At 47.5% G+C, this 26,778-nt stretch overlaps 3 protein-coding genes across 10 annotated transcripts; 2 read left to right on the top strand and 1 right to left on the bottom strand.

Annotated features, from left to right (window-relative positions):
• The first annotated feature begins 161 nt into the window (after window positions 1-161).
• Window positions 162-3,616, top strand: sgk2b (serum/glucocorticoid regulated kinase 2b). Of its 2 annotated transcripts, XM_062466066.1 has the most exons (12): window positions 162-399; window positions 644-719; window positions 807-885; window positions 995-1,029; window positions 1,129-1,186; window positions 1,287-1,370; window positions 1,542-1,673; window positions 1,775-1,887; window positions 2,029-2,248; window positions 2,371-2,526; window positions 2,612-2,701; window positions 2,823-3,616. In XM_062466066.1, the coding sequence occupies exons 1-12, from the start codon at window positions 330-332 to the stop codon at window positions 2,994-2,996; spliced, it is 1,287 nt and encodes a 428-aa protein (XP_062322050.1). In that variant the 5' UTR covers window positions 162-329; the 3' UTR covers window positions 2,997-3,616. The 2 variants fall into 2 exon arrangements, with proteins under 2 accessions (XP_062322050.1, XP_062322051.1); XM_062466067.1 differs by lacking the exons at window positions 807-885; window positions 995-1,029 and having other exon boundaries at window positions 163-399.
• LOC134023729 (putative transmembrane protein 244) lies at window positions 3,406-6,240 on the bottom strand. Of its 3 annotated transcripts, none has more exons than XM_062466069.1 (6): window positions 6,143-6,240; window positions 4,922-5,007; window positions 4,716-4,789; window positions 4,483-4,608; window positions 4,335-4,379; window positions 3,406-4,099 (listed from the first exon to the last, which is right to left on the bottom strand). In XM_062466069.1, the coding sequence occupies exons 2-6, from the start codon at window positions 4,951-4,953 to the stop codon at window positions 4,005-4,007; spliced, it is 372 nt and encodes a 123-aa protein (XP_062322053.1). In that variant the 5' UTR covers window positions 4,954-5,007; window positions 6,143-6,240; the 3' UTR covers window positions 3,406-4,004. The 3 variants fall into 3 exon arrangements, with proteins under 3 accessions (XP_062322053.1, XP_062322054.1, XP_062322052.1); XM_062466070.1 differs by lacking the exon at window positions 6,143-6,240 and adding an exon at window positions 5,841-5,965; XM_062466068.1 differs by lacking the exon at window positions 6,143-6,240 and adding an exon at window positions 5,401-5,532 and having other exon boundaries at window positions 3,407-4,099.
• Window positions 6,050-25,536, top strand: l3mbtl1b (L3MBTL histone methyl-lysine binding protein 1b). Of its 5 annotated transcripts, none has more exons than XM_062466064.1 (23): window positions 6,050-6,294; window positions 8,087-8,219; window positions 8,349-8,529; window positions 8,655-8,788; window positions 8,843-8,943; window positions 10,770-10,899; window positions 10,985-11,036; window positions 11,483-11,577; window positions 11,674-11,778; window positions 12,845-12,980; window positions 13,101-13,192; window positions 15,188-15,339; window positions 15,468-15,544; window positions 17,931-18,016; window positions 18,097-18,207; window positions 18,442-18,556; window positions 20,922-21,021; window positions 22,188-22,436; window positions 22,528-22,650; window positions 22,781-22,848; window positions 22,956-23,119; window positions 23,531-23,593; window positions 23,817-25,536. In XM_062466064.1, the coding sequence occupies exons 2-23, from the start codon at window positions 8,109-8,111 to the stop codon at window positions 23,943-23,945; spliced, it is 2,574 nt and encodes an 857-aa protein (XP_062322048.1). In that variant the 5' UTR covers window positions 6,050-6,294; window positions 8,087-8,108; the 3' UTR covers window positions 23,946-25,536. The 5 variants fall into 5 exon arrangements, with proteins under 5 accessions (XP_062322048.1, XP_062322047.1, XP_062322044.1 ...); XM_062466063.1 differs by having other exon boundaries at window positions 8,655-8,824; window positions 8,861-8,943; XM_062466060.1 differs by having other exon boundaries at window positions 8,655-8,943.
• The last annotated feature ends 1,242 nt before the right edge of the window (window positions 25,537-26,778 follow it).

Genomic DNA, 26,778 nt, shown 5'->3' with positions numbered 1-26,778 from the left:
GTACAGGCACACACACACACACACGCCAAGCAAATATTCTCAGAATGTTTCATAATGGTTGTATTTGGAGCATCAATTCGAGGCCCGAGGCGCGTGGGCCCGTAGGATTCCGTTGCTGTTGATTTATCCGAGTGACCTCACGCGGGTAATGTACCGGTAACAACTTGCTTTGAATCCGTTACGTCACATCTGACTGACAAGCACTTGGGCTGTTATAGCCCGTCTGTCAAGCGCGCGCTGTCAGTGGTGCTGAATCGTCGGAGTCTCTGGAACTCTACAACGCTGTGTCTCCAGACTCTGCGTTACTGGACTTACTTATCTACTCTTAAATGGCCGTTACAGAGAAGAAACGCCGAATGTCATATTCCAAAATGAGAGGACTTGTGTCATTTTTCACCGGTAAGTCCATAGGCTATTGCATAATTTCTTGAACTTCTCAGTGAACATGTTTTGTCTTTGTAATAGGCATAGCCAACGAATTCAACATTAATCACAAATTAGTTTCGGCAATCGGCAATTTAACAATTTCTGCTGTAGGCCAAAACTTTGTGACTCAGTGGGCGCTATCTGCGTGCTGAAAGTGACAGGGCTATAAATGCTACTACCCGTCTCTTATATAACAGATCCCCCGCCTTAATTTCAGCTGTGATCAAAAGCAAGAAAGCGGGCTTTAGCGGCTTCGTACACAAGCTAATGTCCAATCATCAACTCTGCCAACAGTGAGTATGTACATGTGATGGCATAAAATTGCCTTGAATACATAAACACCCGAAACACAAACACACTAAAACGTAACCATGTTGCAGCCTGGACACCCAGGGGATTCTTCTTCGGGAGGGCAGCACGAGAGAGGAGATTGAGGGGAGAGAAGAGGGGGGGGCACTGGTAAGTTTTCAGTAGACTGAAGGGGCAACAGTGGATCAGTGGTTTGAAGATAGAGACACATGAAGGAAGCATTCTGTAAACTGTCTTCTTCTCTGTCTCTGGGTTTCAGCATCTCCAGTGCTCACTAGACTGTGATGACACTCAGTAAGTAGCTGATGTCCAGTGTTCCAGAACCAGGTTCTGCCTGACCTGCTGGTCTCATGCCAACACGGCACTAATGTCTGGTGTTTCCTGTCTCACCAGGGTGAAGCCCTCAGATTTTGATTACCTAAAAGTCATTGGCAAAGGAAGCTTCGGAAAAGTATGTGGGCTTGCTTTTGTATTATTTATGGTTGCCTTTGTGTGTGTGTGCAGTTTAGTCAGAGGGATTTTTAGTGGATGATATTCACTCCCTGTTCCAGGTTCTGCTAGCGAGACACAGAAACAGCAATGAATACTATGCAGTAAAAGTTCTTCAGAAACAGGCGATTCTCAGGAAGAGAGAGGTGAGAATCGATCAGTCTATTAGTCCAACACCCATCCACACACCTATATGACCCCTCTCTCTCTCTGTGTATCTCTCTCTCTCTCTCTCTCTGTGTCTCTCACACTCTCCCCTCTCTCTTTCTCCCAATCTCTCTATATAACTCTTCATGTCTCTCTCTGTGTCTCTGCAGCAGAGGCATGTGATGGTGGAGAGGAGTGTTCTCCTGAAGGGGCTCCAGCACCCCTTCCTGGTGGGGCTTCACTTCTCCTTCCAGACCTCAAACACCCTCTACTTTGTCCTGGACTTTGTCAATGGAGGAGAGGTGGGTGTGGTGTGAACTAGTTGTGATGGTAAAGCCATTCAGAAACAGTGTATGAGGTGTGTGTGTCGTGGTGTCAGTGTGGGATTGGTTTGTCCCTGCAGCTGTTCTACCATCTCCAGAGAGAAGGGGCCTTCACAGAAGCCAGAGCCACTTTCTACTCTGCAGAGATGGCTTCTGCCCTGGGCTACCTGCACTCCCTTAACATAGTCTACAGGTACACACAGATACAGGCACACACACACATAGGCTTGGACAAACACACACAGACAAACAAACATTCAAATGGCACCAAGCCCCTAACTCGCTTTTTCTCCCTTCACTTCCTCCCTTCCTTCTCTCTCTCCTCCTCTCTCAGAGACCTGAAGCCAGAGAACATCCTGTTGGATGCTGCAGGTCATGTGGTCCTGACTGATTTCGGGCTGTGCAAGGAGGGCGTGGTGATGGGCGGGACTATGCAGACCTTCTGTGGCACCCCAGAGTACCTGGCTCCAGAGGTGCTGCTGGGCCACGCCTACAGCAGGGCGGTGGACTGGTGGGGTCTGGGCTGTGTGCTGTACGAGATGCTCTACGGCTTGGTGAGTGTGTGTGTACAAAGTGAGTCATCCCTGCATCAGTAGAGACCGTTAGGTTGTGAGATTAGGGTTTTTAGAAGATGTTTTGGATTCTAATCACTCTTGTGCCCGTTGCTTTATTTCAGCCCCCATTCTACAGCCGCAGTAAGGCTGTGATGTTTAGAAACATCCTTCATGCACCCCTACGGCTCAAAAGTGGTGTGTCCCAGTCTTCCCATTCCCTGTTACAGGGACTACTGGAAAGGGACTGCACCAAACGCCTGGGAGGGAGCAATGATCTAGTAAGTTTTCCATAGACACACACACACAAACACTGATAGTCAAATGAGTTTTGGACATGGGACAGATGTGTGTTTGTGTCTGTAGGAAGAGCTGCAGAGCCAGCCTTTCTTCAAGTCCATCAACTGGAACGACCTCGTGGCCAGGAAGATCAGACCCCCTTTCATCCCTAAAGTGGTGAGTGTGATCTTAAACACACAGCTCCATCTTACCCTGCAGGCATGGAGATTAAGGTTCCAGACAAACATATAACTCCCTGTCACTGCATATTTCTCCTTTCTCTCTCTCTCCCTCCCAGACTGGTCCATGTGATGTGCAATACTTTGACCGCGAGTTCACGGTCATGCCTGTCCCAGCATCCCTGGGCCTCGTTGACAGGTGCCAGAAGGGCATCACTAACGAGGCCTTCTCAGGGTTCTCCTACACGCCCCCTCCAGAGTTCAAGGCCTCTGACTCCCTTAACGTCCCATAACTCTGCCGGCAACTCTCCACCAAGACCGCTAGTGTCTGGAAGAACAGGCGCACACCAACCACACAAAGCCTCACAGAGCCCTCGGGGGCGGGGGGTAGGGGGGGGGTGTCCTTTGGTCTTTCCAACGTGTGACCGAGCACCAGGCTGACTGATGGTCAGGGACAGGAGACTCCCCGCTCCAGAGCCCAGAGTGGAGCAGGGGACACCTGCTCACCCCACCCAGGGCTGGCTGGGACCACACACACGACAAACCTCATTCAGGTGTACTGTGATTAATGTATTTCCATTGTGTTTGATTAACACAATGGCGATGATCAAGTGTAGTATCTGTTCTCATCAGTGTAATATCTGGTTTGACTTCAATTTAGTTTGGGATAAATAAAGTCAGATGTATTGAATAAAAGGGTATTTTTATACACAGTGTAATTTGTTCAATAAGGCCAGACTGACACTTGTGTGGGTGTGAGAATGTTGGTAATAAGTTCCGGAGTCTACATCCCATAATGAATGTGTCTCAAAAGACTGATATATGATAGTCACCAAGGCTAGCATAGCAATTTAATGTATGTACATTATAAACTCTTCATAATAAAGTTTGACATTTAACATTCTTTCTTATCCACTCGCATCCGATATATAACATTCAGAGAATGCATGTGTAGAAAAGGACATTACATTACACACAGGACACACGGACAAACACATGACAACAAGCACCAAGAGCATTTTCCTGTGATTTATCCATACATATCAACCCTATTTATGTGAACAACATGTGTGTGTGTGAGTGCAGTGTGTGTGTGTGTGTGTGTGTGTGAGTGCAGTGTGTGTGTGTGTGTGTGTGTGAGTGCAGTGTGTGTGAGTGCAGAGTGTGTGTGTGTGAGTGCAGTGTGTGTGAGTGCAGTGTGTGAGTGCAGTGTGTGTGTGAGTGCAGTGTGTGTGTGTGTGTGTGTGTGAGTGAGTGCAGTGTGCGTGTGTGAGTACAGTGTGTGTGTGTGTGTGTTGGCCTCAGTAGCTGTTTAAGGTGGGGTAACTCTGGTCACCCTGGCAGGCGAAGTAAGCGATGAGCTGTCCGTTGCAGATCATCAGAAACAAGCTGCTACCTTTAATTAAAACAGAAACACACTGTACTGTATACCGAGTCATTAGTATCTGTATGTAAACACATTTTGTAAATAGGAATATTTAAAGCCTCACATTCTTTTCTTTTTTAACAAGCATTTTTATTTCAAAGAAAGACAGTGAGTATACGTGTTAAATACAAAGCCTCACATTCTTATCATTGTATACAATTTAAATGTTTTATTTTAAACTGAGAGAAATTGGTCCATGGCTTACCTAAGGCCAACCACCATTGCCACACCAAGGGAAACTCCAGCATCACTGCAACAGAGCACATTTTTGGAGTCTTTAAGAGAAAGCATGTGAGTTAGAGAGAATGTGTGTGTGTGTGTATGTGCATGCCATGAATGTGTGTATGTCTCACCCAAGCTGGTGAGTAATATGTGCAGTAGGGTGACAGTGAGGGCATAGTCCCAGACCCATCTCCTCACCACAGCAGCAAACAGCAAACCACTACAGAAGTATGTGAGTTCCATAGACAGCAGGTTCACTGGGATACACACACACGACAGTAAAAGGTGTTGGCCATAGCCTTTGTATATTATTTTGTTTTAGCATGGTTATTACAGTATGTGTGTGTGTGTGCTCACTGCATACCCAAATATTTGGAGTTGGAGTCTGTGGGCTCTGTCTTGAAATCAAACGGAATCAATCCATCAAAATGATCCAACCTTCAAATACAAGTAGATTCAAAATATAATCAGTCTAATATTTCTGAGAAATAACGAGTCACACAAATGTGGGAGGTGTAACTTACAGTCTCTAAGTAAGCAAGATCAAGTGCACGCGCCTAGGAGGCTCACCTGAAAGCACCGAAGCACACGCTCGCGATCATATAATAGAGAGAGTAGAAAATGAGCACGCAGAGGAGAAGGTGCACGAGCACAGTCTGAATAGAGGAAGAGATGCAGGAAATAATTTAGGAACACCACCTAAATAAATGTATAGGCCCTATAGGCATTATTATGAGTTACTTAACAAGCATACAGGTTCTGGCCTGCGCTCGACGTGAAGAAGTGTTTATTTTATAATGCCGCAGCCAAGTTTCATCTGTTGCATACAATTTGATATGGCCATGAACACAATAGAAGTAGTAACAATACGTAACCACAGACAAGCATTTCCCCCCTTTCCTCCTCCCAATCGCGACGTCTTTTGAGAACGATTTCGCTTTGGAGCCATCGAGTTTGTTATCCATAACATTGCGCCTACGATCATAATCTCGCGAGCTCATAAAGCTGCTTTTCTTAGACGTGGACTAATCTCCTTTACACAATCTTACCCTTGTATCGGCCACTTTGACTTTGAATGCCATGTCATGGTTTGCATCTGATGTTTTGTTGCAATTAATGTAGACTGGTCTGGACGAGCAATTTCTATAGATCAGCCGAGTTTATACCGCCATCTAGCGTTAATGTTAGGAACCCCAGGTGGATTATTTAAAGGCGACATCCTTCACATAGTATTGATACAGTATAACTTGATTTTAAATTGGTTTCTGAAAGGTATGTCTAAAGATATTTTTTTCTATTTTCAAAGAGACGGCTGCTGGGGCTTGACGCAAACAGTGTCTGTGATAGGCTATGGGTAAACAAGCAACGATTTTCATTCTGCTGGCTAAAACAACACCATGTCTAGAAGCCATATGGAGCAGCGACTGAACAGCGATCAATTCACAATGTATGTAACGCTACATTAACACTTATCAAGGTCAAGTTTTACCGTCTTGGATTTAGGCAGGCTACGTGCCGCGCGGTGATTTTATCTGGCCTTCTGTCCCGTCTAGATCATTCTTAATGTGGCATTTTTAACCAACAATACAGTGCTTATAGCATCAGAAGTTGATGGGTAGATCATATATAGAGTACAAAATGCCATCATGCGACCGCCTATAATTTGACCACAATGGAAATAGCGCGCGAGGAGAGATCCCGCTGGAAGTCCGCTCCCTGACAGTTGCTGGGGATTCAGTAGGCTAATTTAAAAGAACTGCAGAGACATTGGCGAGTACCATACATGATTACCAGTTATTTTCAACCTTCATCGTGAGGTGCATGTTCCAGTAGTTGCTGAAGTTTTCCGGAGTTCCGAGGTCCAAAGTTGGCAGACGGCGCATACTGCACGCATGCGCTTCACAACACCGACCAGCTCCAAATAAGAGTTAAAACAGAACGAGGTGAGTACCATTATTTACAGCAATAACGTCGCACACTTTTATTACTCAATAGAAACAACAGTAAAAAAGATATAGTAGTCCTCGTTTGAAAGGGAGGATTTTATTTAGTCTAACTGTGATTTGGAACGGTATAGATAAATTGGTGAGTCAAGTTTCTATTGAAGAAATAAAGCAAGCAAATCTCTCATTTAACGTGTAACAAATAACGCATTGTATTGGTGAGTATTGAGTATTTTATGCAAACTAATTTGAAGTCCGTTAAAATGAATTTCCCCCCCGTTAAATACCGGGAAACTTATTTATTACAGATTGTCCTTAACTCGGCACATCAAGCCACAATGCTATCGCAATAGCTAGCTACTCTACCACTAGTACGAATAGAACCGTGAGCTAGCCAGAGAGCGGTTAGCTGGCTAGCTAGCGTAGCTATTCACTGGACTGTCTGGATGTAGCTTTCTGACATCTAGCTAGGAGCTAGTAAGCTGGGCTGACATTCCGTGACAAGGGGAAAGTAAAGAAAATGACTATGGTGAGGGAAAACACAAAATCTGTAAACCACAGGGTATACAATTGACTTCATCAGACAGGCCGTGGCTCTGCATCACTTGTTAAAACCGATAACTTCAGTAATTTATATAGTTTAAACGTGTTGGTGGCCTCTTTCAATGCTCCGCCATTTTGTACAAGACGAATGCTAATCATGGGCGCTCTTACATACACTTTATTTATGGTCAGAATAAATTCGAGGTTTTAACTTGGAAACGTAAATCAACAGCTGTCAAACAGATCATACTGTAGTTGACTTTGTTAGGGTGTACAACATTCACTTCAACCGTCATTTTTTCGAAAAAGAGAGATGAACACGCATCGAGACAAAAACGTTATATCGTGATATTATTTTGATCAAAATGTCTTTAACGACGATCATTTTGTAAAGAACATAGGTTTTTCATTTAAACGGAGATATTATATTGAATATAAGCAGCCCGTGTTGGTGCAAACAATCTATTTTTTGAGATATCGTTAAAACAAGGAAAAGACGAACTTGTTACTTTAACTTGTATTTGAAACACCCTTGCCGTTGTTTCACAACAGTATATAATTGGGAGACTGGTTATGTATACGTTTGTACTTATATGTTTGTGTCATTACACCTGTAAAACTAAAATATTGATTGTTTGTCTGGAATTGGAAGTGCATGGTGTATTTTGCAACAGTCAACCCACAGTCGCCCTCTAGCGGTGATGCGGCTGTTGGACTTCACTTAACACGCGCTGGTAGAATTTGGGCAGGTAGCTGTCGGTTCTAAAATGTAGGTACTGTGTTAGTTATTCAAATTTAGTGATGATCCTTCTTGAGATTATTTACGTCAGCGCTTTACAAATTGTTCAGGGTTTATAGCCGGATTATGGCAGTCTAGGCTGAGGCCTGCAGTGCCAGTACATTGCCAGTGCTGCTTTATGAAACCATCCAGCTAATCTAAATGGTGAAAGGACCCTTCACACCAGTGGACTGTGCTGTTGTCCTACAACATCTGGATGTCAAGATGCCTCAGCCTTGTCACAGCCATCTCACACTCTCACTGGTGCATCCCCTCTGCACTGTCTCAGCTTGTTTGTGTTGTCACAAGTAACATGTGGGACACACTTGCTCAGTTCAGGTGTGTGATGGTGTCGTAGCTCAGGTGTGTGATGGTGTCGTTGCTCAGGTGTGTGATGGTGTGGTAGCTCAGGTGTGTGATGGTGTGGTAGCTCAGGTGTGGTAGCTCAGGTGTGTGATGGTGTGGTTCCAGGTGGGGAGTGGAGCGGGGAGAGATGACAGACACCCTGCCCAGCGATGCTCCTGCCCCGGGGGCAGACTTTGACATGATGAGTGCCCTGGACTGGCAAGACGGCATCGCCACCCTGCCTGGGAGTGACATCAAGGTACTGCGTGTGCGTGGTGTGTTTGTCTCTGTGTGTGTGTGTGTCTCTCTGTGTGTGTGTTTGTCTCTGTGTGTGTGTGTCTGTGTGTGTGTGTGTGTCTCTGTGAGATTAACCAGGGCTATGTCTCAGTTTCGCATGACAGAATTTGGAACTTTGGAGATAGTTACCGAAGCAGAGGTCAAAGAGACGGAGACGGAGACTAAGGCAAAGACCGCCCCCGCACACAGTCCCACCCCTCCACCAGAGGCCCAATCAGAGCCTGGCACTGCCAGATCCCCAGCCAATCAGCTCCACACCCCTGCATTTGAGGGTAAAACAACTTTACAGTTCTCTAAGTGGTTATGTCACAGTCATATATATTCATTCTTTGTATTTTACACAGAGGGCAACTCTCTGAACTTAACATTTCTTTTGTTCTCTGCTGTGTGGCTCCAGCTTCAGGCCCAGTGCTCCTGTCTCTAGAGGAGGGCCCCACCATGGAGGGCCCCAGCGCGGAGGTGGGCCCCAGCGCGGAGGTGGGCCCCAGCGCGGAGGTGGGCCCCAGCGCGGAGGTGGGCCCCAGCGCGGAGGTGGGCCCCAGCTCGGAGGTGGGCCGCAAGGTGGAGGTGGGCCCCAGCGCCGAGGTGGGCCTCAAGGTGGAGCTGGCTCGCTGTATCTCCTGTGGGGGCTCAGGTGCTCAGGGCAGATTCTGCAGCTGTGTTTGTGCTCAGCCCTCCAGCGGAAGGTGAGGGGTTTCTGTCTTTAGTCATTTATTTCTATGCTTTCTTTCTTTCTTTCTGTCTCTCTCTCTCTCTCCCTCTTTCTCTCACTCACAAACACATATAGGGCCCTTCACTTAGCTTGTCTTAATTGGGTGTGCTTTGCCTTCGGCAAGGGCACAACCTTTGTTCTCTCACATATATATTATTTTTATTATTCTTTTTGCCCCCCCAAAACTCAGTCAATATTTGGCCTACATAGACAACCTAGGTGTCAAAAGTTTAGTCTTGGTAGCGATTGAGTTGCTTCTATTGGGATTTACGTTCCGTTGCATGGTTTAAGTGGAAATTAAGTTTTTGTGGCGAAAAGTGAAGCTAACGGTGGCTAACTTGCTAGCCAGAGTCAATGACGCTACTTACGTCACTAACGTCACGAAAACTCGCGTGACTACCTCTAGCAGAACATTAGTTTAGCAGCTCGTTAACTTCTGGGAGATAGCTAAGCTAACTGCTTTACTGCAAGGCAGCTGCAGAAACGCCACAAGCAAAGAGGCCAGGGTGATAAGTATTTACTAATTTTACATTGTGATATGACACACAATTGTGACGTGTAATGTACAATATAAGCTGATTTTATTAAGGAAGTACATCTACTTTCGGAAACAGTAGTCTACTATGTCACTGAAGTATTAGCATCATGACATTAGCCTCTGTTGCCCGGGCAACACATACTACAGTGGTCTATGATGCATCTGTTTTCAATCGTTAAAATAAACATTCCTCACAAATACATTTTCGTTGTAGGATTTATTATGACATTACATTACAAGTAAACGATTTGTGGGTGAAATGATCATTACCTGTGGTTTCAAACCAGTGTTGCTCACTGCAACGCTGTAGCCTACGCGAGACACTACAAAAACATCTACACAGCTGTAGGAAGTCAAATGGCGACAGAACATGTTGGCACTCCCCTTACTTAAATCAAAAGTCTATCTAACTACTAACCTTAACTTCATTGCCACAGCCTAAACTTTGTCAATCTGTTCATGAAAATAATTAATTTCAGCCTAAACCGTACAACGGAACGTTAAATCGAATTCAACCAACGCAATCGCTACCAAGACGAACACAGCAGTACTGTAGTCTAGTACTGTACCGTAGTAGTAGAATTTACCGGGGCAGCTTCTCCACACAGGGCTATATCGCATTTTGCGTTGTTACTGACTGATCGCTACCAGTGAGCTTTTTATGAATGAGCGATTTTCCACTAAATAAATGTCAAGCTTATTTACGTTTTTGGGGGCATATTTTCAGTTAGCAGATGGTACTGTTTGAATCACGATTCCATCTTCTACTGCCGGGTAACGTCGTAGAATAATCTTCAAAGGGGGTTCTTTATTAATGAATGCAATATGAGTAGGCTAAATGCCTGAACATATCACGAGAAGGGAAAACTTAAAAGGACGTTTAAGTCATAGAGATTAGGTCCATTTTTACACCGGTCTGCCAAATTTATTCGTTTTGATTCAGCTATGAGGCTGCCTCTTGCAGGGGAAATGAGAAGACATCTATTTCATTCTACACTTCACTCGTATTTTCAGTTGTAAACGAGCAGCACAAAAAAATGCTTTTAAATCTATGTAATCTTTATAAATAATAAGTATGCATTTTTATATAAAATATACAGAAATATCAGTTGTAAAAATGTCATTAAAAAACGGACCCCTGTGCAACCGACCCAAGCAAGCACACCCTACAATTTCTCCAGAAATTGTATCCTCTCTAGTTCATGCTCCTTAGGCCCCAAGTGTGAGTGTGGCGTGCTGTAGCCTCTCTGCTGTGTCTCCAGGTCCTCCCCTGGCGAGCCCAGGGAGAGAGAGGGGGCGGAGGGCGAGCGGTTGGGGAAACGAGTTCGCAAGAAGAGGAAGATCTACATGGACTCTGGTGACGAGGAGGAGGATAACCAGGAAGAGGAAGAGGTGAGGAAGAGACACGTCTGAATTATTAAGCTGAGTCAACCAGTGAGCTCTAACTCTTCCCTGTCTGCTTCTCTCTGTCTCTCAGGAGAAGAGCAAGGGCAGCAAAGGCCGGAGAGCTGCTAAACTGGCCAGGCTGGGTACGTCCACATACCTACACTCTGTGGAGAGAGAGGGACACTTAGATACCTACACTCTGTGGAGAGAGAGGGACACTTAGATACCTACACTCTGTGGAGAGAGAGGGACACTTAGATACCTACACTCTGTGGAGAGAGAGGGACACTTAGATACCTACGCTCTGTGGAGAGAGAGGGACGCTTAGATACCTACGCTCTGTGGAGAGAGAGGGACACTTAGATACCTACGCTCTGTGGAGAGAGAGGGACGCTTAGATACCTACGCTCTGTGGAGAGAGAGGGACGCCTAGATACCTACGCTCTGTGGAGAGAGAGATAGGGAGGGACGCCTAGATATATCAAGGAAGGGGAAGGATCAATGGAGGGGACAGATGGAGTTAGTTTGTACATGCTGTTGTTTGGACTGGTTCTAACCACGTTCCTTTACCTGCTGGTCCCTCCCCCAGTGACTGCCCCGTCCAATAAGAAGCGAGCGTGGAGCTGGCCGGCCTACCTGGAAGAGGAGAGGGCTGTAGCTGCCCCCGTCAAGCTGTTCAAGGAGGTGAGGAGGCCTGCAGACACGCATCCTCTTCACTCTCACCATGTCAGCTGCCGGCACTGCCACTAACAGCAGCAAATATGTGCCCATGTTTTCCAGCACCAGTCAGTCCCTCAGAGCAGGAATGTCTTCAAGGTGGGGATGAAACTGGAAGGGCTGGACCCCTGCCACCCCGCTCTCTTCTGTGTTCTTACAGTCGCTGAGGTGAGAAGGCACCATTCCCCATGTCTTCTTCCTATCAGAGAATGTAGCCCTCCCTCTGTCTCAACCTCCTCCCTCTGTCTCAACCTCCTCCCTCTGTCTCAACCTCCTCCCTCTGTCTCACCCTCCTCCCTCTGTCTCACCCTCTTCCCTCTGTCTCACCCTCCTCCCTCTGTCTCACCCTCCTCCCTCTGTCTCAACCTCCTCCCTCTGTCTCAACCTCCTCCCTCTGTCTCACCCTCCTCCCTCTGTCTCAACCTCCTCCCTCTGTCTCACCCTCTTCCCTCTGTCTCAACCTCCTCCCTCTGTCTCACCCTCCTCCCTCTGTCTCACCCTCATTCCTCTGTCTCACCCTCCTCCCTATGTCTCACCCTCCTCCCTCTGTCTCACCCTCCTCCCTCTGTCTCAACCTCCTCCCTCTGTCTCAACCTCCTCCCTCTGTCTCACCCTCCTCCCTCTGTCTCACCCTCTTCCCTCTGTCTCAACCTCCTCCCTCTGTCTCACCCTCCTCCCTCTGTCTCACCCTCATTCCTCTGTCTCACCCTCCTCCCTCTGTCTCACCCTCATTCCTCTGTCTCACCCTCCTCCCTCTGTCTCACCCTCCTCCCTCTGTCTCAACCTCCTCCCTCTGTCTCACCCTCTTTACTCTGTCTCAACCTCCTCCCTCTGTCTCAACCTCCTCCCTCTGTCTCACCCTCCTCCCTCTGTCTCACCCTCCTCCCTCTGTCTCACCCTCATTCCTCTGTCTCACCCTCCTCCCTCTGTCTCACCCTCCTCCCCGTCTCACCCTCCTCCCTCTGTCTCACCCTCATTCCTCTGTCTCACCCTCCTCCCTCTGTCTCACCCTCCTCCCTCTGTCTCACCCTCACCCCTCTGTCTCACCCTCCTCCCTCTGTCTCACCCTCCTCCCCCTCCTCTCTCTGTCTCACCCTCATTCCTCTGTCTCACCCTCATTCCTCTGTCTCACCCTCCTCCCTATGTCTCACCCTCCTCCCTCTGTCTCACCCTCCTCCCTCTGTCTCACCCTCATCCCTCTGTCTCACCCTCTGTCTCCCCCCCTGTTCCTCAGATCCAGGGGTACCGGATCAGGCTGCACTTTGATGGGTACCCTGAGTGCTATGACTTCTGGGTAAATGCTGACTCGTGGGACGTGAAGCCTTCTGGCTGGTGTGAAAAAATGGGGCACAAACTGCTGCTGCCAAAAGGTCTTAATCGCTATCTCTCTCTCTCTCTCTCTCACTCACACACACACACACACGATTGCCATATACACACATACCTGTACTGGCCATAGACCACTAGTTGTGTGTGTTTCTGTGTTCTAGGGTGTAAAGATGGAGAATTTAACTGGAGCATGTATGTAAAGAACTGCAGGGGCCAACTGGCCCCCAAACACCTCTTCAAGAGCCTCAACACTGTACGTTTGCAAGGCGTGTGTGAGTGGATGTGTGTCTGCCACACGTGTGTTAGTGGATGTGTGTCTGCCACACGTGTGTGAGTGGATGTGTGTCTGCCACACGTGTGTTAGTGGATGTGTCTGCCACGCGTGTGTGAGTGGATGTGTGTCTGCCACGCGTGTGTTAGTGGATGTGTGTCTGCCACGCGTGTGTGAGTGGATGTGTGTCTGCCACACGTGTGTTAGTGGATGTGTGTCTGCCACGCGTGTGTGAGTGGATGTGTGTCTGCCACGCGTGTGTTAGTGGATGTGTGTCTGCCACGCGTGTGTTAGTGGATGTGTGTCTGCCACACGTGTGTTAGTGGATGTGTATCTGCCACGCGTGTGTGAGTGGATGTGTGTCTGCCACGCGTGTGTTAGTGGATGTGTGTCTGCCACGCGTGTGTTAGTGGATGTGTGTCTGCCACACGTGTGTGAGTGGATGTGTGTCTGCCACGCGTTTGTGAGTGGATGTGTGTCTGCCACGCGTGTGTTAGTGGATGTGTGTCTGCCACACGTGTGTTAGTGGATGTGTGTCTGCCACGCGTGTGTGAGTGGATGTGTGTGTTAGTGGATGTGTCTGCCACGCGTGTTTGTTTGTGTCCGGCATTGACACGGCATCCATGTACCACTAATGTGTGTGTGTGCCAAGGTTATAATCGTAAAGTCGGGGGAGTAAAGTCGGGGAGTCAGGTGGCTGAGCGGTGAGGGAATCGGGCTAGTAATCTGAAGGTTGCCAGTTCTCATTCCCGGTCATGCCAACTGATGTTGTGTCCTTGGGCAAGGCACTTCACCCTACTTGCCTCGGGGGAATGTCCCTGTACTTACTGTAAGTCGCTCTGGATAAGAGCGTCTGCTAAATGACTAAATGTAAATGTAAATGACAACGAACGAAATAACGAAAACTAGGTGGTAAAAAACATTGTTGTTAACTGAAATTAAAATAAAAACGAGGCATTACAAAAAAATGATAACTAACTAAAACTGTATTGTCTGGTCACAAAACTAACTAAAATAACATACAATTATAGAGTAAAGGTCCTTAGTTTTCGTCTTTGTCAATGTCTTTCATAGAGCAAATAAGTTTACATTTCCGACTGGGAACCCAGAAATTATGACATTCCATGTCAAATTGAACACAGCATGCTCCTCGCCTGGCATCACGGCGGTACAGAAAGTCGGAAAAAAGCGGTAGAGTCCTATTTGGGATTACTTTGAATATGACTGTCAGATAAAAGCAAGTGCCTTGAGGTGGAAGGTGGTGAAATATGTGGACAATTTATTCAAGGGAAAAATCCCACGAATTTGAAAGAAGCACAAGGAGGCTAACCTAGCTTACCTTAATAAAGAAAGAAGCACAAGGAGGCTAACCTAGCTTACCTTAATAAAGAAAGAAGCACAAGGAGGCTAACCTAGCTTACCTTAATAAAGAAAGAAGCACAAGGAGGCTAACCTAGCTTACCTTAATAAAGAAAGAAGCACAAGGAGGCTAACCTAGCTTACCTTAATAAAGAAAGAAGCACAAGGAGGCTAACCTAGCTTACCTTAATAAAGAAAGAAGCACAAGGAGGCTAACCTAGCTTACCTTAATAAGGACAACGCCAAGCCCCCCTCCCCCGAAACAGAAGCTAACCCCGGTACAGGGATAGGCAGCATGACGGAGACAACCGTAGGACAGAGAACACTACAGCAGTGCTTTCACCAGCAGACCGATAGCTGCTGGTTAGTAAATATGCAGGAACACCACAAACGGGAGGAAGCGTTGGTTAATATGTTAATACAAAAGACTAAAACTTATAAAAACTCAACTAAAACTAAGCATTTTCAAAAAATAAAACTATACTAAAATAGAAAACCCACTTTAAAAACTAATTAAAACTAAACTGAATTTTAAAACAAAAAGTCAAAATGAAAATAAAAACGAGATAAAAATGATAAACTATAATAACCTTTGTGTGTGTGTGCGCGTGTGTGTAGTCGGTGACTCCCTCGGGGTTCCGTGCGGGGATGAAGCTGGAGGCGGTGGACAGGAAGAACCCGTCTCTGATCTGCGTAGCGACCATCTCTGCTGTCGTTGACAACAGACTACTCATTCACTTTGATAACTGGGATGACACCTACGACTACTGGTGAGACACAGACAACTGAAGTGTGTGTGTGTGTGTGTGTGAGCGAGCAGACATTAGCTTCCTCTGCCCTGCCTCAGTGTGTGCCCTGCCTCAGTGTGTGCCCTGCCTCAGTGTGTGTTTGTGTCCAGGTGTGAACCCAGCAGTCCTTACATCCACCCTGTGGGCTACTGTGAGGAGGCGGAGCTAACCCTCACCACACCAGCTGGTAATACTCCCCCACAATCACATCTACACACCATGAAGCAGTTACTGTAGCAGCCAGTTAGGCTCAGTTAGTTCTGTTGGCTGAGAGTGTTTGGCTGAGGTGTGTGTTCCAAGAGAGAGTTTTACAAAAGTGCAAAGGTCACTGATCATAACAACGAGATAGCCCCAAACATTGCGGGTAGCCAAACGTGATGCATACATTGTGAATTCTTTTAATTTTTTTTCCCTATACTAATTTTTCTATTTACCATTCCATCAACCTGCCCAAAGACTACAGGTGGAAAATAGCAATCTGCTAAAACCTGGCACAATGCATATTCTCTTGTTGTACAAGATTAATGTTTTATTGTGCACTGTTCCTGTCTTGAAATATACAAATACAAAAGAAAACTAGAGAGGGTACAATTTCTGGGGAAATTGTAGGGTGTGCTTGCTTGCGTCGGTTGCACAGGGGTCCGTTTTTGAATGACATTTTTACAACTGATATTTCTGTATATTTTATATAAAAATGCATAGGGCCTACTTATTATTTATAGAGATTACATCGATTTTGCTGCTCAGTTACAACTCAAAACACGAGTAAAGTGTAGAATGAAATATGATGTCTTGTCATTTCCCCTGCAATAGGCAGGCTCATAGCTGAATCAAAACGAATACATTTGGCAGACCGGTCTAAAAATTTACCTAATCTCTATGACTTAAAACGTCCTTTTAAGTTTTCCCTTCTCGTGATATTTTCAGGCATTTAGCCACCGCATTCATTCATAATAAAGAACCCCCTTTGAAGATTATTCTACGACGTTACCGGCAGTAGAAGATGGAATCGCGATTCAAACAGTACCATCTTCTAACTGAAAATATGCCCCCAAAAAAGTAAATAAGCTTGACATTTATTTAGTGGAAAATCGCTCATTCATAAAAAGCTCACTGGTAGCGATCATTGTCAGTAACAACGCAAAATGCGATATAGCCCTGTGTGGAGAAGCTGCCCCGGTAAATTCTACTACAGTACACTAGACTACTGCTGTGTTCGTCTTGGTAGCGATTGCGCTGGTTGAATTCGATTGAACGTTCCGTTGTACGGTTTAGGCTGAAATTAATTATTTTCATGAACAGATTAACAAAGTTTAGGCTGTGGCAATGAAGTTCAGGTTAGTAGTCAGATAGTTTCACCTATTGAAAGACTTTTGATTTAAGTAAGGGGAGTGCCGAACATGTTCTGTCGCCGTTTGACTTCCTAAACAGCTGTGTACTGTAGATGTTTTTGTAGTGTCTCGCGTAAGCTACAGCGTTGCAGTGAGCAACACTGGTTTGAAACCACAGGTAATGATAATTTCACCAACAAATTGTTTACTTGTAATGTAATGTCATAATAAATCCTACAACGAAAATGTATTTGTGAGGAATGTTTATTTTAACGATTGAAAACAGATGCATCATAGACCACTGTAGTATGTGTTGCCCGGGCAACAGAGGCTAATGTCATGCTAATGCTTCAGTGAAATAGTAGACTACCGTTTCCGAAAGTAGATGTGGGCCTACTTCCTTAATAATATCAGCTAATATTGTACATTACATTTCACAATTGTGTTTCACATCACAAAGTAAAATGAGTAAATAGTTATCACCCTGGCCTCTTTGCTTGTGGCGTTTCTGCAGCTGCCTTGCAGTAAAGCTATAGTTAGCCTAGCTATCCCCCAAGTTAACAGATGCGAAACGAATGTTCTGCTACAGGTAGTCACGCGTGTTTTCGTGACGTTAGTGACGTAGTGACGTTAGTAACGTCAGTGACTGTGGTTAGCAAATTAGCCACCGTTAGCTTCACTTTTCGCCACAAAAACTTAACTTCAGCCTAAACCATGCAACGGAACGTAAATAAAAATACAAGCAACTCAATCGCTACCAAGACGAAACTTTTGACACCTAGGTTGTCTATGTAGGCCAAATATTGACAAAGATTTAGGGGGGCAAAAATAAATAATAATAATAAATATATATGTGAGAGAACAAAGGTTGTGCTCTCGCCGAAGGCTTGAGCACACCCAACTAAGTCCCAAAGGGAAGAACAATAAGAGCATGTAGTTAGACAAGTTACAATTAAACAGCAAGAACCTCAAAAGTGCAAGAGTATACCTGTGGAAAAAAGTACAATTACGTAAAAGTACGGCGAGTACAATCATTTTAAGTTAGTTAGAACAAACCAACAAAAGCAACAATTCTCTCAATAAGAGTCATTGTGATCCTGGAGGAAACTAACATCAGGTTCAGCCAATCATTCCTAAGTGCCGTTGTACTCCCAGAAAAAGTGCGTCTTGAGCCTTTTCTGACTGGTCTTGACTGGTTGACACTGAAGGTGTGTTTTGTTTTGACTGAATGTCTCTCCTCAGAGTACAAACAGCCCAAGAGCTTCTCCTGGGAGAAATACATGGAGGAGACCAGCACTCAAGCTGCCCCTGCACGAGCTTTCAAACAGGTGAGATTCACTCTGGCACACACAGTACACCTCCCTCCTGTTGTGCGGGTGGTGATGGTGTGTGTGTGTGTGTGTGTTAGAGGCCACCTCACGGGTTCCAGGTTGGGATGAGGCTGGAGGCCGTGGATAAGAGGAATCCCATGCTCATCCGCGTAGCAACCATCGCCGAGGTGGAGGACCACCGACTGAAGGTATACAGTGTTTTCCTCAGCGTGAGTGACGGAGGCAGGGAGGGAGAGGGGGGGGGGAGAGAGAGAGAGAGAGAGAGGGGGGGGGAAAGAGAGAAAGAGGGGGAGAGAGAGAGAGAGAGAGAGAGGGGGGGAAAGAGAGAAAGAGGGGGAGAGACATGTTGGGGAGTTGCATTATGAACCTTTGTCTCAGCTATTCACGCTTGTCTCCTTGCTCCTATTCACACACACACACAGATTCATTTTGATGGCTGGAGTAGGGAGTATGACTACTGTGTGGAGGCTGACAGCCCTGACCTGCATCCTGTGGGCTGGTGTCAGAAGACAGGGCACCCCCTGCAACACCCCCACGGTAAGACACACACTCCGAGTCGTGAGGTGTGTGTTTGTGTCGTGAGGTGTGTGTGTGTGTGTGTGTGTAGTGAGGTGTGTGTGTGTGTGTGTTTGTGTCGTGAGGTGTGTGTGTGTGTGTGTGTGTGTAGTGAGGTGTGTGTGTGTGTGTGTAGTGAGGTGTGTGTGTGTGTGTGTGTGTAGTGAGGTGTGTGTGTGTGTGTGTGTAGTGAGGTGTGTGTGTGTGTGTGTGTAGTGAGGTGTGTGTGTGTGTGTGTAGTGAGGTGTGTGTGTGTGTGTAGTGAGGTGTGTGTGTGTGTGTGTGTAGTGAGGTGTGTGTGTGTGTGTGTGTGTGTAGTGAGGTGTGTGTGTGTGTGTGTGTAGTGAGGTGTGTGTGTGTGTGTAGTGAGGTGTGTGTGTGTGTGTGTGTAGTGAGGTGTGTGTGTGTGTGTAGTGAGGTGTGTGTGTGTGTCGTGAGGTGTGTGTGTGTGTGTAGTGAGGTGTGTGTGTGTGTGTGTGTGTGTAGTGAGGTGTGTGTGTGTGTGTGTAGTGAGGTGTGTGTGTGTGTGTGTAGTGAGGTGTGTGTGTGTGTGTAGTGAGGTGTGTGTGTGTGTGTAGTGAGGTGTGTGTGTGTGTGTGTAGTGAGGTGTGTGTGTGTGTGTGTGTAGTGAGGTGTGTGTGTAGTGAGGTGTGTGTGTAGTGAGGTGTGTGTGTGTAGTGAGGTGTGTGTGTGTGTGTGTGTGTAGTGAGGTGTGTGTGTGTGTGTGTGTAGTGAGGTGTGTGTGTGTGTGTGTAGTGAGGTGTGTGTGTGTGTAGTGAGGTGTGTGTGTGTGTGTGTGTGTGTAGTGAGGTGTGTGTGTGTGTGTAGTGAGGTGTGTAGTGAGGTGTGTGTGTGTGTGTAGTGAGGTGTGTGTGTGTGTGTGTAGTGAGGTGTGTGTGTGTGTGTGTGTGTGTAGTGAGGTGTGTGTGTGTGTGTGTGTAGTGAGGTGTGTGTGTGTGTGTGTGTAGTGAGGTGTGTGTGTGTGTGTGTAGTGAGGTGTGTGTGTGTGTGTAGTGAGGTGTGTGTGTGTGTGTGTGTGTGTAGTGAGGTGTGTGTGTGTGTGTGTGTGTGTAGTGAGGTGTGTGTGTGTGTGTGTGTAGTGAGGTGTGTGTGTGTGTGTAGTGAGGTGTGTGTGTGTGTGTGTGTAGTGAGGTGTGTGTGTGTGTGTGTGTAGTGAGGTGTGTGTGTGTGTCGTGAGGTGTGTGTGTGTGTGTAGTGAGGTGTGTGTGTGTGTGTGTGTGTGTGTGTAGTGAGGTGTGTGTGTGTGTGTGTAGTGAGGTGTGTGTGTGTGTGTGTAGTGAGGTGTGTGTGTGTGTGTAGTGAGGTGTGTGTGTGTGTGTAGTGAGGTGTGTGTGTGTGTGTGTAGTGAGGTGTGTGTGTGTGTGTGTGTAGTGAGGTGTGTGTGTAGTGAGGTGTGTGTGTAGTGAGGTGTGTGTGTGTAGTGAGGTGTGTGTGTGTGTGTGTGTGTAGTGAGGTGTGTGTGTGTGTGTGTAGTGAGGTGTGTGTGTGTGTGTGTAGTGAGGTGTGTGTGTGTGTAGTGAGGTGTGTGTGTGTGTGTGTGTGTGTAGTGAGGTGTGTGTGTGTGTGTAGTGAGGTGTGTAGTGAGGTGTGTGTGTGTGTGTGTGTAGTGAGGTGTGTGTGTGTGTGTGTAGTGAGGTGTGTGTGTGTGTGTGTGTGTGTAGTGAGGTGTGTGTGTGTGTAGTGAGGTGTGTGTGTGTGTGTGTGTGTGTGTAGTGAGGTGTGTGTGTGTGTGTGTGTGTGTGTGTAGTGAGGTGTGTGTGTGTGTGTGTAGTGAGGTGTGTGTGTGTGTGTGTAGTGAGGTGTGTGTGTGTGTGTGTAGTGAGGTGTGTGTGTGTGTGTGTAGTGAGGTGTGTGTGTGTGTGTGTGTGTGTGTGTGTGTGTGTAGTGAGGTGTGTGTGTGTGTGTAGTGAGGTGTGTGTGTGTGTGTGTGTAGTGAGGTGTGTGTGTGTGTAGTGAGGTGTGTGTGTGTGTAGTGAGGTGTGTGTGTGTGTGTGTGTGTAGTGAGGTGTGTGTGTGTGTGTGTGTGTGTGTGTAGTGAGGTGTGTGTGTGTGTGTAGTGAGGTGTGTGTGTGTGTGTAGTGAGGTGTGTGTGTGTGTGTGTAGTGAGGTGTGTGTGTGTGTGTGTAGTGAGGTGTGTGTGTGTGTGTGTAGTGAGGTGTGTGTGTGTGTGTGTGTGTAGTGAGATGTGTGTGTGTGTGTAGTGAGGTGTGTGTGTGTGTGTAGTGAGGTGTGTGTGTGTGTGTGTAGTGAGGTGTGTGTGTGTGTGTAGTGAGGTGTGTGTGTGTGTGTGTGTGTAGTGAGGTGTGTGTGTGTGTGTGTGTTGCAGGCTCCACAGACGTGCTGCTCCTCCCAGGCCAGGGCTGTCCTACCCCAGGATGCAATGGGGTCGGACACATCCGGGGGCCGCGCTACGGAACACACTACACGTCAGTAACACGCTACATGCTATGGATCACACTACTGTACGCGTCAGTAACATGCTACACGCTATGGATTACATTACATGTCAGTAACATGCTACATGCTATGGATCACACTACATGCCAGTAGCATGCTACACGCTATGGATCACACTACACGTCAGTAACACGGTACACGCTATGGATCACACTACTGTACGCGTCAGTAACACGCTACATGCTATGGATCACACTACACGTCAGTAACACACACACGTTATGGATCACACTACACGTCAGTAACACGCTACACGCTATGGATCACACTACATGTCAGTAACAAGCTACACGCTATGGATCACACTGCACGTCAGTAACACGGTACATGCTATGGATCACACTACGCATCAGTAACACACACACGTTATGGATCACACTACACATCAGTAACACACTACACGTTATGGATCACACTACACGTCAGTAACACGCTACAAGCTATGGATCACACTACATGTCAGTAACATGCTACACGCTATGGATCACACTACACATCAGTAACACGGTACATGCTATGGATCACACTACACGTCAGTAACACACACACACGTTATGGATCACACTACACATCAGTAACACACTACACGCTATGGATCACACTACACGTCAGAAACATGCTACACGCTATGGATCACACTACATGTCAGTTACATGCTACATGCTATGGATCACACTACACATCAGTAACACACTACACGCTATGGATCACACTACACGTCAGTAACACTGTACATGCTATGGATCACACTACTGTACACATCAGTAACACACTACACGCTATGGATCACACTACATGTCAGTAACATGCTACAGGCTATGGATCACACTACACATCAGTAACACACTACACGCTACGGATCACACTAAATGTCAGTAACACACTACATGCTATGGATCACACTACACGTCAGTAACATGCTACATGCTATGAATCAAACTACATGTCAGTAACACACTACACGCTATGGATCACACTACACGTCAGTAACATGTTTCATGCTATGGATCACACTATATGTCAATAATACGCTACATGTCAGTAACACGTGCACGTTTATATGGCACATGCTTGTTGGATTCTCATTGTGAGTGTCAGTTTGACTTGAGGCCCAGTCTGAGTGTTGTATCTCCAGGCAGGTGAGCTGCCCCTACTCAGAGATGAACCTGAACAAGGAGGGGCTGGTTCCTGACCGTCTGAGTGGAGAACGACCCACCGCCCTCAGCGGGCCTCATCACCGCGTGAGACGGCCAGACCTCCAGACGCACACACCCACCACGCCGACACACACACCCAACACGCCGACACACACACCCACCACGCCGACACACACACCCGCCACACCAGAGCTGCCCGAGGCTGCAGAGGACTCTCCTCAGAACAGGTGATTCCAGTTCGCCTCGATGCCATGAGCACCAGCAATTCTCGTGTGTGTGTAGCTGGTTTCCATGCAGACGTGTGTGCTGTGTTGCTAGGAGACTTCCCGTGGAGGGGGAGCGTTCTGTGCGCAGCAGCCAGTCGGAGCAACCGGAAGCTGCACCGGGGGCAGCACCGGGGGCAGCCAGTGAGAGCGGCCACAACGGCCCTCGACCTAAGAGGTACAACCCAGTCTTCAGCTGCCTCACACAGCTCTCTGTTTATAAAACGGGAAGCTTTCTCGTATCAGCATCTGAACTGGATTCTTGGTGTGATTTTGCATAATGTGTTCTTTTGTCGGTTTTCCAACAGGTCAGCTCTAGTTCCTAAGTACCTTAAGCTGCATTTGGTGAAGCAGGAGGGAGGAGGAGAGGGCAAAGGTAGCTGTCTCCGTTCCTTGTTGGCATGTTGTGAGATCAGTGTTTCTGCACATGAGCTGGAGAAATTGCCACTCTTTCAGTCTCACTCCCTCTCCTCTCCTCTCCAGGGTCCCAGTCTCTCCAGCAGGCTCTCCATGAGTCTGTGTTCTCCCCAGGCGTCTCCTCCTCCCCCCCCCACAGGGTGGTGCTGTGCTGGGACAAACACTGCCAGCTGCTCCCTGAGGTGCTGGGGCTCACCGCCAAGAGAGTGGCTGCCTGGAGCGCTGAGGAGGTCTGACCACACAGCCTGACCACACACCCTGACCACACAGCCTGACCACACAGCCTGACCACACAGCCTGACCACACACCCTGACCACACAGCCTGACAACACAGCCTGACAACACAGCCCGACCACACACCCTGACCACACAGCCTGACCACACAGCCCGACCACACAGCCCGACCACACAGCCCGACCACACACCCTGACCACACAGCCCGACCACACAGCCTGACCACACAGCCCGACCACACACCCTGACCACACAGCCTGACCACACAGCCCGACCACACACCCTGACCACACACCCTGACAACACAGCCTGACAACAGACTGCAAAAGTTACTTCCGTGTTACGGGAAAAAACATGTTTTATTCAAGTGTTATTAGGTGTAATATGATGATGTGTGTTGGGACAGGTGGCCAGTTTTGTCCGAGGGCTCCCAGGCTGTAAAGAGCATGCTGCTACCTTCAGAACAGAGGTGGGTCTACTGCCACACACACACACACACACACACACACAGGCATGAGAGGTGGGTCTACTGCCACACACACACACACACAGGCATGAGAGGTGGGTCTACTGCCACACACACACACACACACACACACACACACACAGGCATGAGAGGTGGGTCTACTGCCACACACACAGGCGTGACCGTGGTGTGGCAGAACTGAAGGCGTGTCCGTGTGTCTTTGCAGCAGATAGACGGCGAGGCGTTCCTGCTGCTCACCCAATCAGACATCGTTAAGATCCTGTCAATCAAACTAGGCCCCGCCTTGAAGATCTACAACTCCATCCTCATGCTGAAGAATGCTGACGAGGAGTAGAGACCAGGCAGACGTCTCCAGGGTCCTCGTGAGGAGAGACCAGGCAGACGTCTCCAGGGTCCTCGTGAGGAGAGACCAGGCAGACGTCTCCAGGGTCCTCGTGAGGAGAGACCAGGCAGACGTCTCCAGGGTCCTCGTGAGGAGAGACCAGGCAGACGTCTCCAGGGTCCTCGTGAGGAGAGACCAGGCAGACGTCTCCAGGGTCCTCGTGAGGAGAGACCAGGCAGACGTCTCCAGGGTCCTCATGAGGAGAGACTAGGGAGACGTCTCCAAGGTCCTCATGTCCGAGGTTTCTGATGCTCAGTCAAGGAAAGAAAGAACGACTCAGTAGACTGGGGGGCTGGGTGACCCTGCATCACAGGAATCGAGACCAGACAAGACGTCTAACAGACACCTTCTACAGGAGGGACGTACTGTAACAAAGATCTCTTTAATTTATTTGAATGTTTTCTGGATGATCAAGAATTTACTTGCTGGCACCTTTTGAGGCTTTTAAGTGCTGAATAACATTGGTTTCAATTTCATATAAATGTTATAGTGATAATGAATTTGGTCTAATTTTCAATTAAAAGAAATGTTGCCTAGCACTGAACAAAATGAACAAGTTCTGTTCATAATGTGTTGCTTTTACTTGAATCTTTGTTTTTTTATGGCTGCAAGAACAAGCTAGAGCGTTGTGGTCAGAGCTGCTGTTGAAACAGCAGGGGGCAGCAGAGCTGCTGGTGAAACAGCAGGGGGCAGCAGAGCTGCTGGTGAAACAGCAGGGGGCAGCAGAGCTGCTGGTGAAACAGCAGGGGGCAGCAGAGCTGCTGGTGAAACAGCAGGGGGCAGCAGAGCTGCTGGTGAAACAGCAGGGGGCAGCAGAGCTGCTGGTGAAACAGCAGGGGGCAGCAGAGCTGCTGGTGAAACACGGCAAAGGGGGGAGGAGGGATCGTAGAGGCACAGGCGCGTGTGCGTGCGTTTATATATGAGGATGTCATTTCCTGACTGCTCCTTCATGTTTCTCCTGCTGTTTGTGTTGAGAGGATGATGAGGATATGTGATAAACCAGAAGACGGCAGGCAGCTTGGGACAGCAAAAGAAAAGAAAAATGGCTTCTTTGAATTTTGTGTCAGTTAATGAATGTTGATGAATTTGAATATGCACATGACTCCTTGTTTTAATGAATATAGTTTATCGTTATTTTAGGTGTTTCTAAGGTGATGTAAATCTGACACAGATGCAAAGCTTCATTTGAACTGACAACCTGCACTACAGTCAGAAGGACTTCTGAACGTTGATGCAAATGAACAAATCTAACCCTAATGATAGTGTTCACAGAATAAAAAAATATACAAATTGTGCTTTGCACCTCAATGTAAAAAGTTTGTAAAAATGTTAAGCATTTTTTGCCTGTGTAATATGATACATGCATCTCAGTTCGGTGAGTTAGAATATGTACATAATATTAACTTTTTTTCTTTCCTAAAGGAGATATGTATGTAGTATTTAAGGGGTTCGGATATGAATTTTTTTCTTTGTGAAGTTGATTGTCAGATGGAATTTGGGTGAATGGAATAAATGATGCACACTGCCTGTGTGGTCAACTATTTTCACTGTTTCTCTTTCTGACTCAGACACGCGCTGTCTGGTCATCTGACCCTTGACCGGCCTGTTATGATGTCACACTGTAGCTCACCTCTCCCCTACACACCCCTCTCCCCTACACAGCCCTCTCTCCTACACACCCCTCTCTCCTACACACCCCTCTCCCCTACACAGCCCTCTCTCCTACACAGCCCTCTCCTACACAGCCCTCTCCCCTACACACCCCACTCTCCTACACACCCCTCTCTCCTACACACCCCACTCTCCTACACAGCCCTCTCCCCTACACAGCCCTCTCTCCTACACAGCCCTCTCCTACACAGCCCTCTCTCCTACACACCCCTCTCTCCTACACACCCCTCTCTCCTACACAGCCCTCTCCTACACACCCCTCTCTCCTACACACCCCACTCTCCTACACACCCCTCTCTCCTACACACCCCACTCTCCTACACAGCCCTCTCCCCTACACAGCCCTCTCCTACACAGCCCTCTCTCCTACACACCCCTCTCTCCTACACACCCCACTCTCCTACACACCCCTCTCTCCTACACAGCCCTCTCCTACACACCCCTCTCTCCTACACACCCCACTCTCCTACACACCCCTCTCTCCTACACACCCCACTCTCCTACACAGCCCTCTCCCCTACACAGCCCTCTCTCCTACACAGCCCTCTCTCCTACACAGCCCTCTCTCCTACACACCCCTTTCCCCCGGGACAGCTTAGTATGGTGCTAACTAATAATAACCGGATTCACCGTGGGACTGTTACAGAGTGGCCAGCGGTTCCCACGACCCTTCAACCACACACCCAACTACAGCCCTGATTCTCCGAGGGGATACACATAGAAACAGACATACGCACACTCACACACGGCACCAACACATAGCCTGCTTCGTTTTACATCATAATGGCATTAGAGTACCCCTTACTGAAGGCTTAGTTTACTGCTAAAGCCACAAGAAGAAGAGATCATATGTTAAGCCGCGTACGCTGCACTGGTTCCAAGAATAACCCAAGGATGGATAGATCTTAATCTAAGAAACTGGGTGAAACTCCGGAGAAACGGGAATGAAGAGGGAGGGAGAAAGACAAGACAACGAAGGTTGTGACAGAGGAAGTAACGGGCCCATGAGCTGTTAAATAGTTTTAGTGATGCGATGAGGAAATGTCACCGACGGAATTACGCGCAAATCAAGGCAAGTACCATAAACTTGATCAAACATGATAGCGGAACGATT

This window comes from Osmerus eperlanus, chromosome 7, assembly GCF_963692335.1.
Source record: "Osmerus eperlanus chromosome 7, fOsmEpe2.1, whole genome shotgun sequence".
In the NCBI taxonomy this organism is placed as follows: Eukaryota; Metazoa; Chordata; class Actinopteri; order Osmeriformes; family Osmeridae; genus Osmerus; species Osmerus eperlanus.
The sequence above is the reverse complement of the archived record's forward strand: the minus strand, read 5'-3'. Positions and strand labels throughout refer to the sequence as shown.

Excerpts from the sequence above, each read along its gene's own strand:
- sgk2b (XM_062466066.1), top strand. The coding sequence starts at position 330 with ATGGCCGTTACAGAGAAGAAACGCCGAATGTCATATTCCAAAATGAGA. Across the intron at positions 400-643 it reads ACTTGTGTCATTTTTCACCG|CTGTGATCAAAAGCAAGAAA; the intron begins GTAAGTCCATAG and ends CCTTAATTTCAG. Across the intron at positions 1,030-1,128 it reads CTAGACTGTGATGACACTCA|GGTGAAGCCCTCAGATTTTG; the intron begins GTAAGTAGCTGA and ends CTGTCTCACCAG.
- l3mbtl1b (XM_062466060.1), top strand. The coding sequence starts at position 8,109 with ATGACAGACACCCTGCCCAGCGATGCTCCTGCCCCGGGGGCAGACTTT. Across the intron at positions 18,208-18,441 it reads TGGAGGACCACCGACTGAAG|ATTCATTTTGATGGCTGGAG; the intron begins GTATACAGTGTT and ends ACACACACACAG. Across the intron at positions 23,120-23,530 it reads CTGCCTGGAGCGCTGAGGAG|GTGGCCAGTTTTGTCCGAGG; the intron begins GTCTGACCACAC and ends GTGTTGGGACAG.
- LOC134023729 (XM_062466068.1), bottom strand. The coding sequence starts at position 5,433 with ATGGCATTCAAAGTCAAAGTGGCCGATACAAGG. Across the intron at positions 4,790-4,921 it reads GTGTGCTTCGGTGCTTTCAG|GTTGGATCATTTTGATGGAT; the intron begins GTGAGCCTCCTA and ends TTGTATTTGAAG. Across the intron at positions 4,609-4,715 it reads CTCCAACTCCAAATATTTGG|TGAACCTGCTGTCTATGGAA; the intron begins GTATGCAGTGAG and ends TGTGTATCCCAG.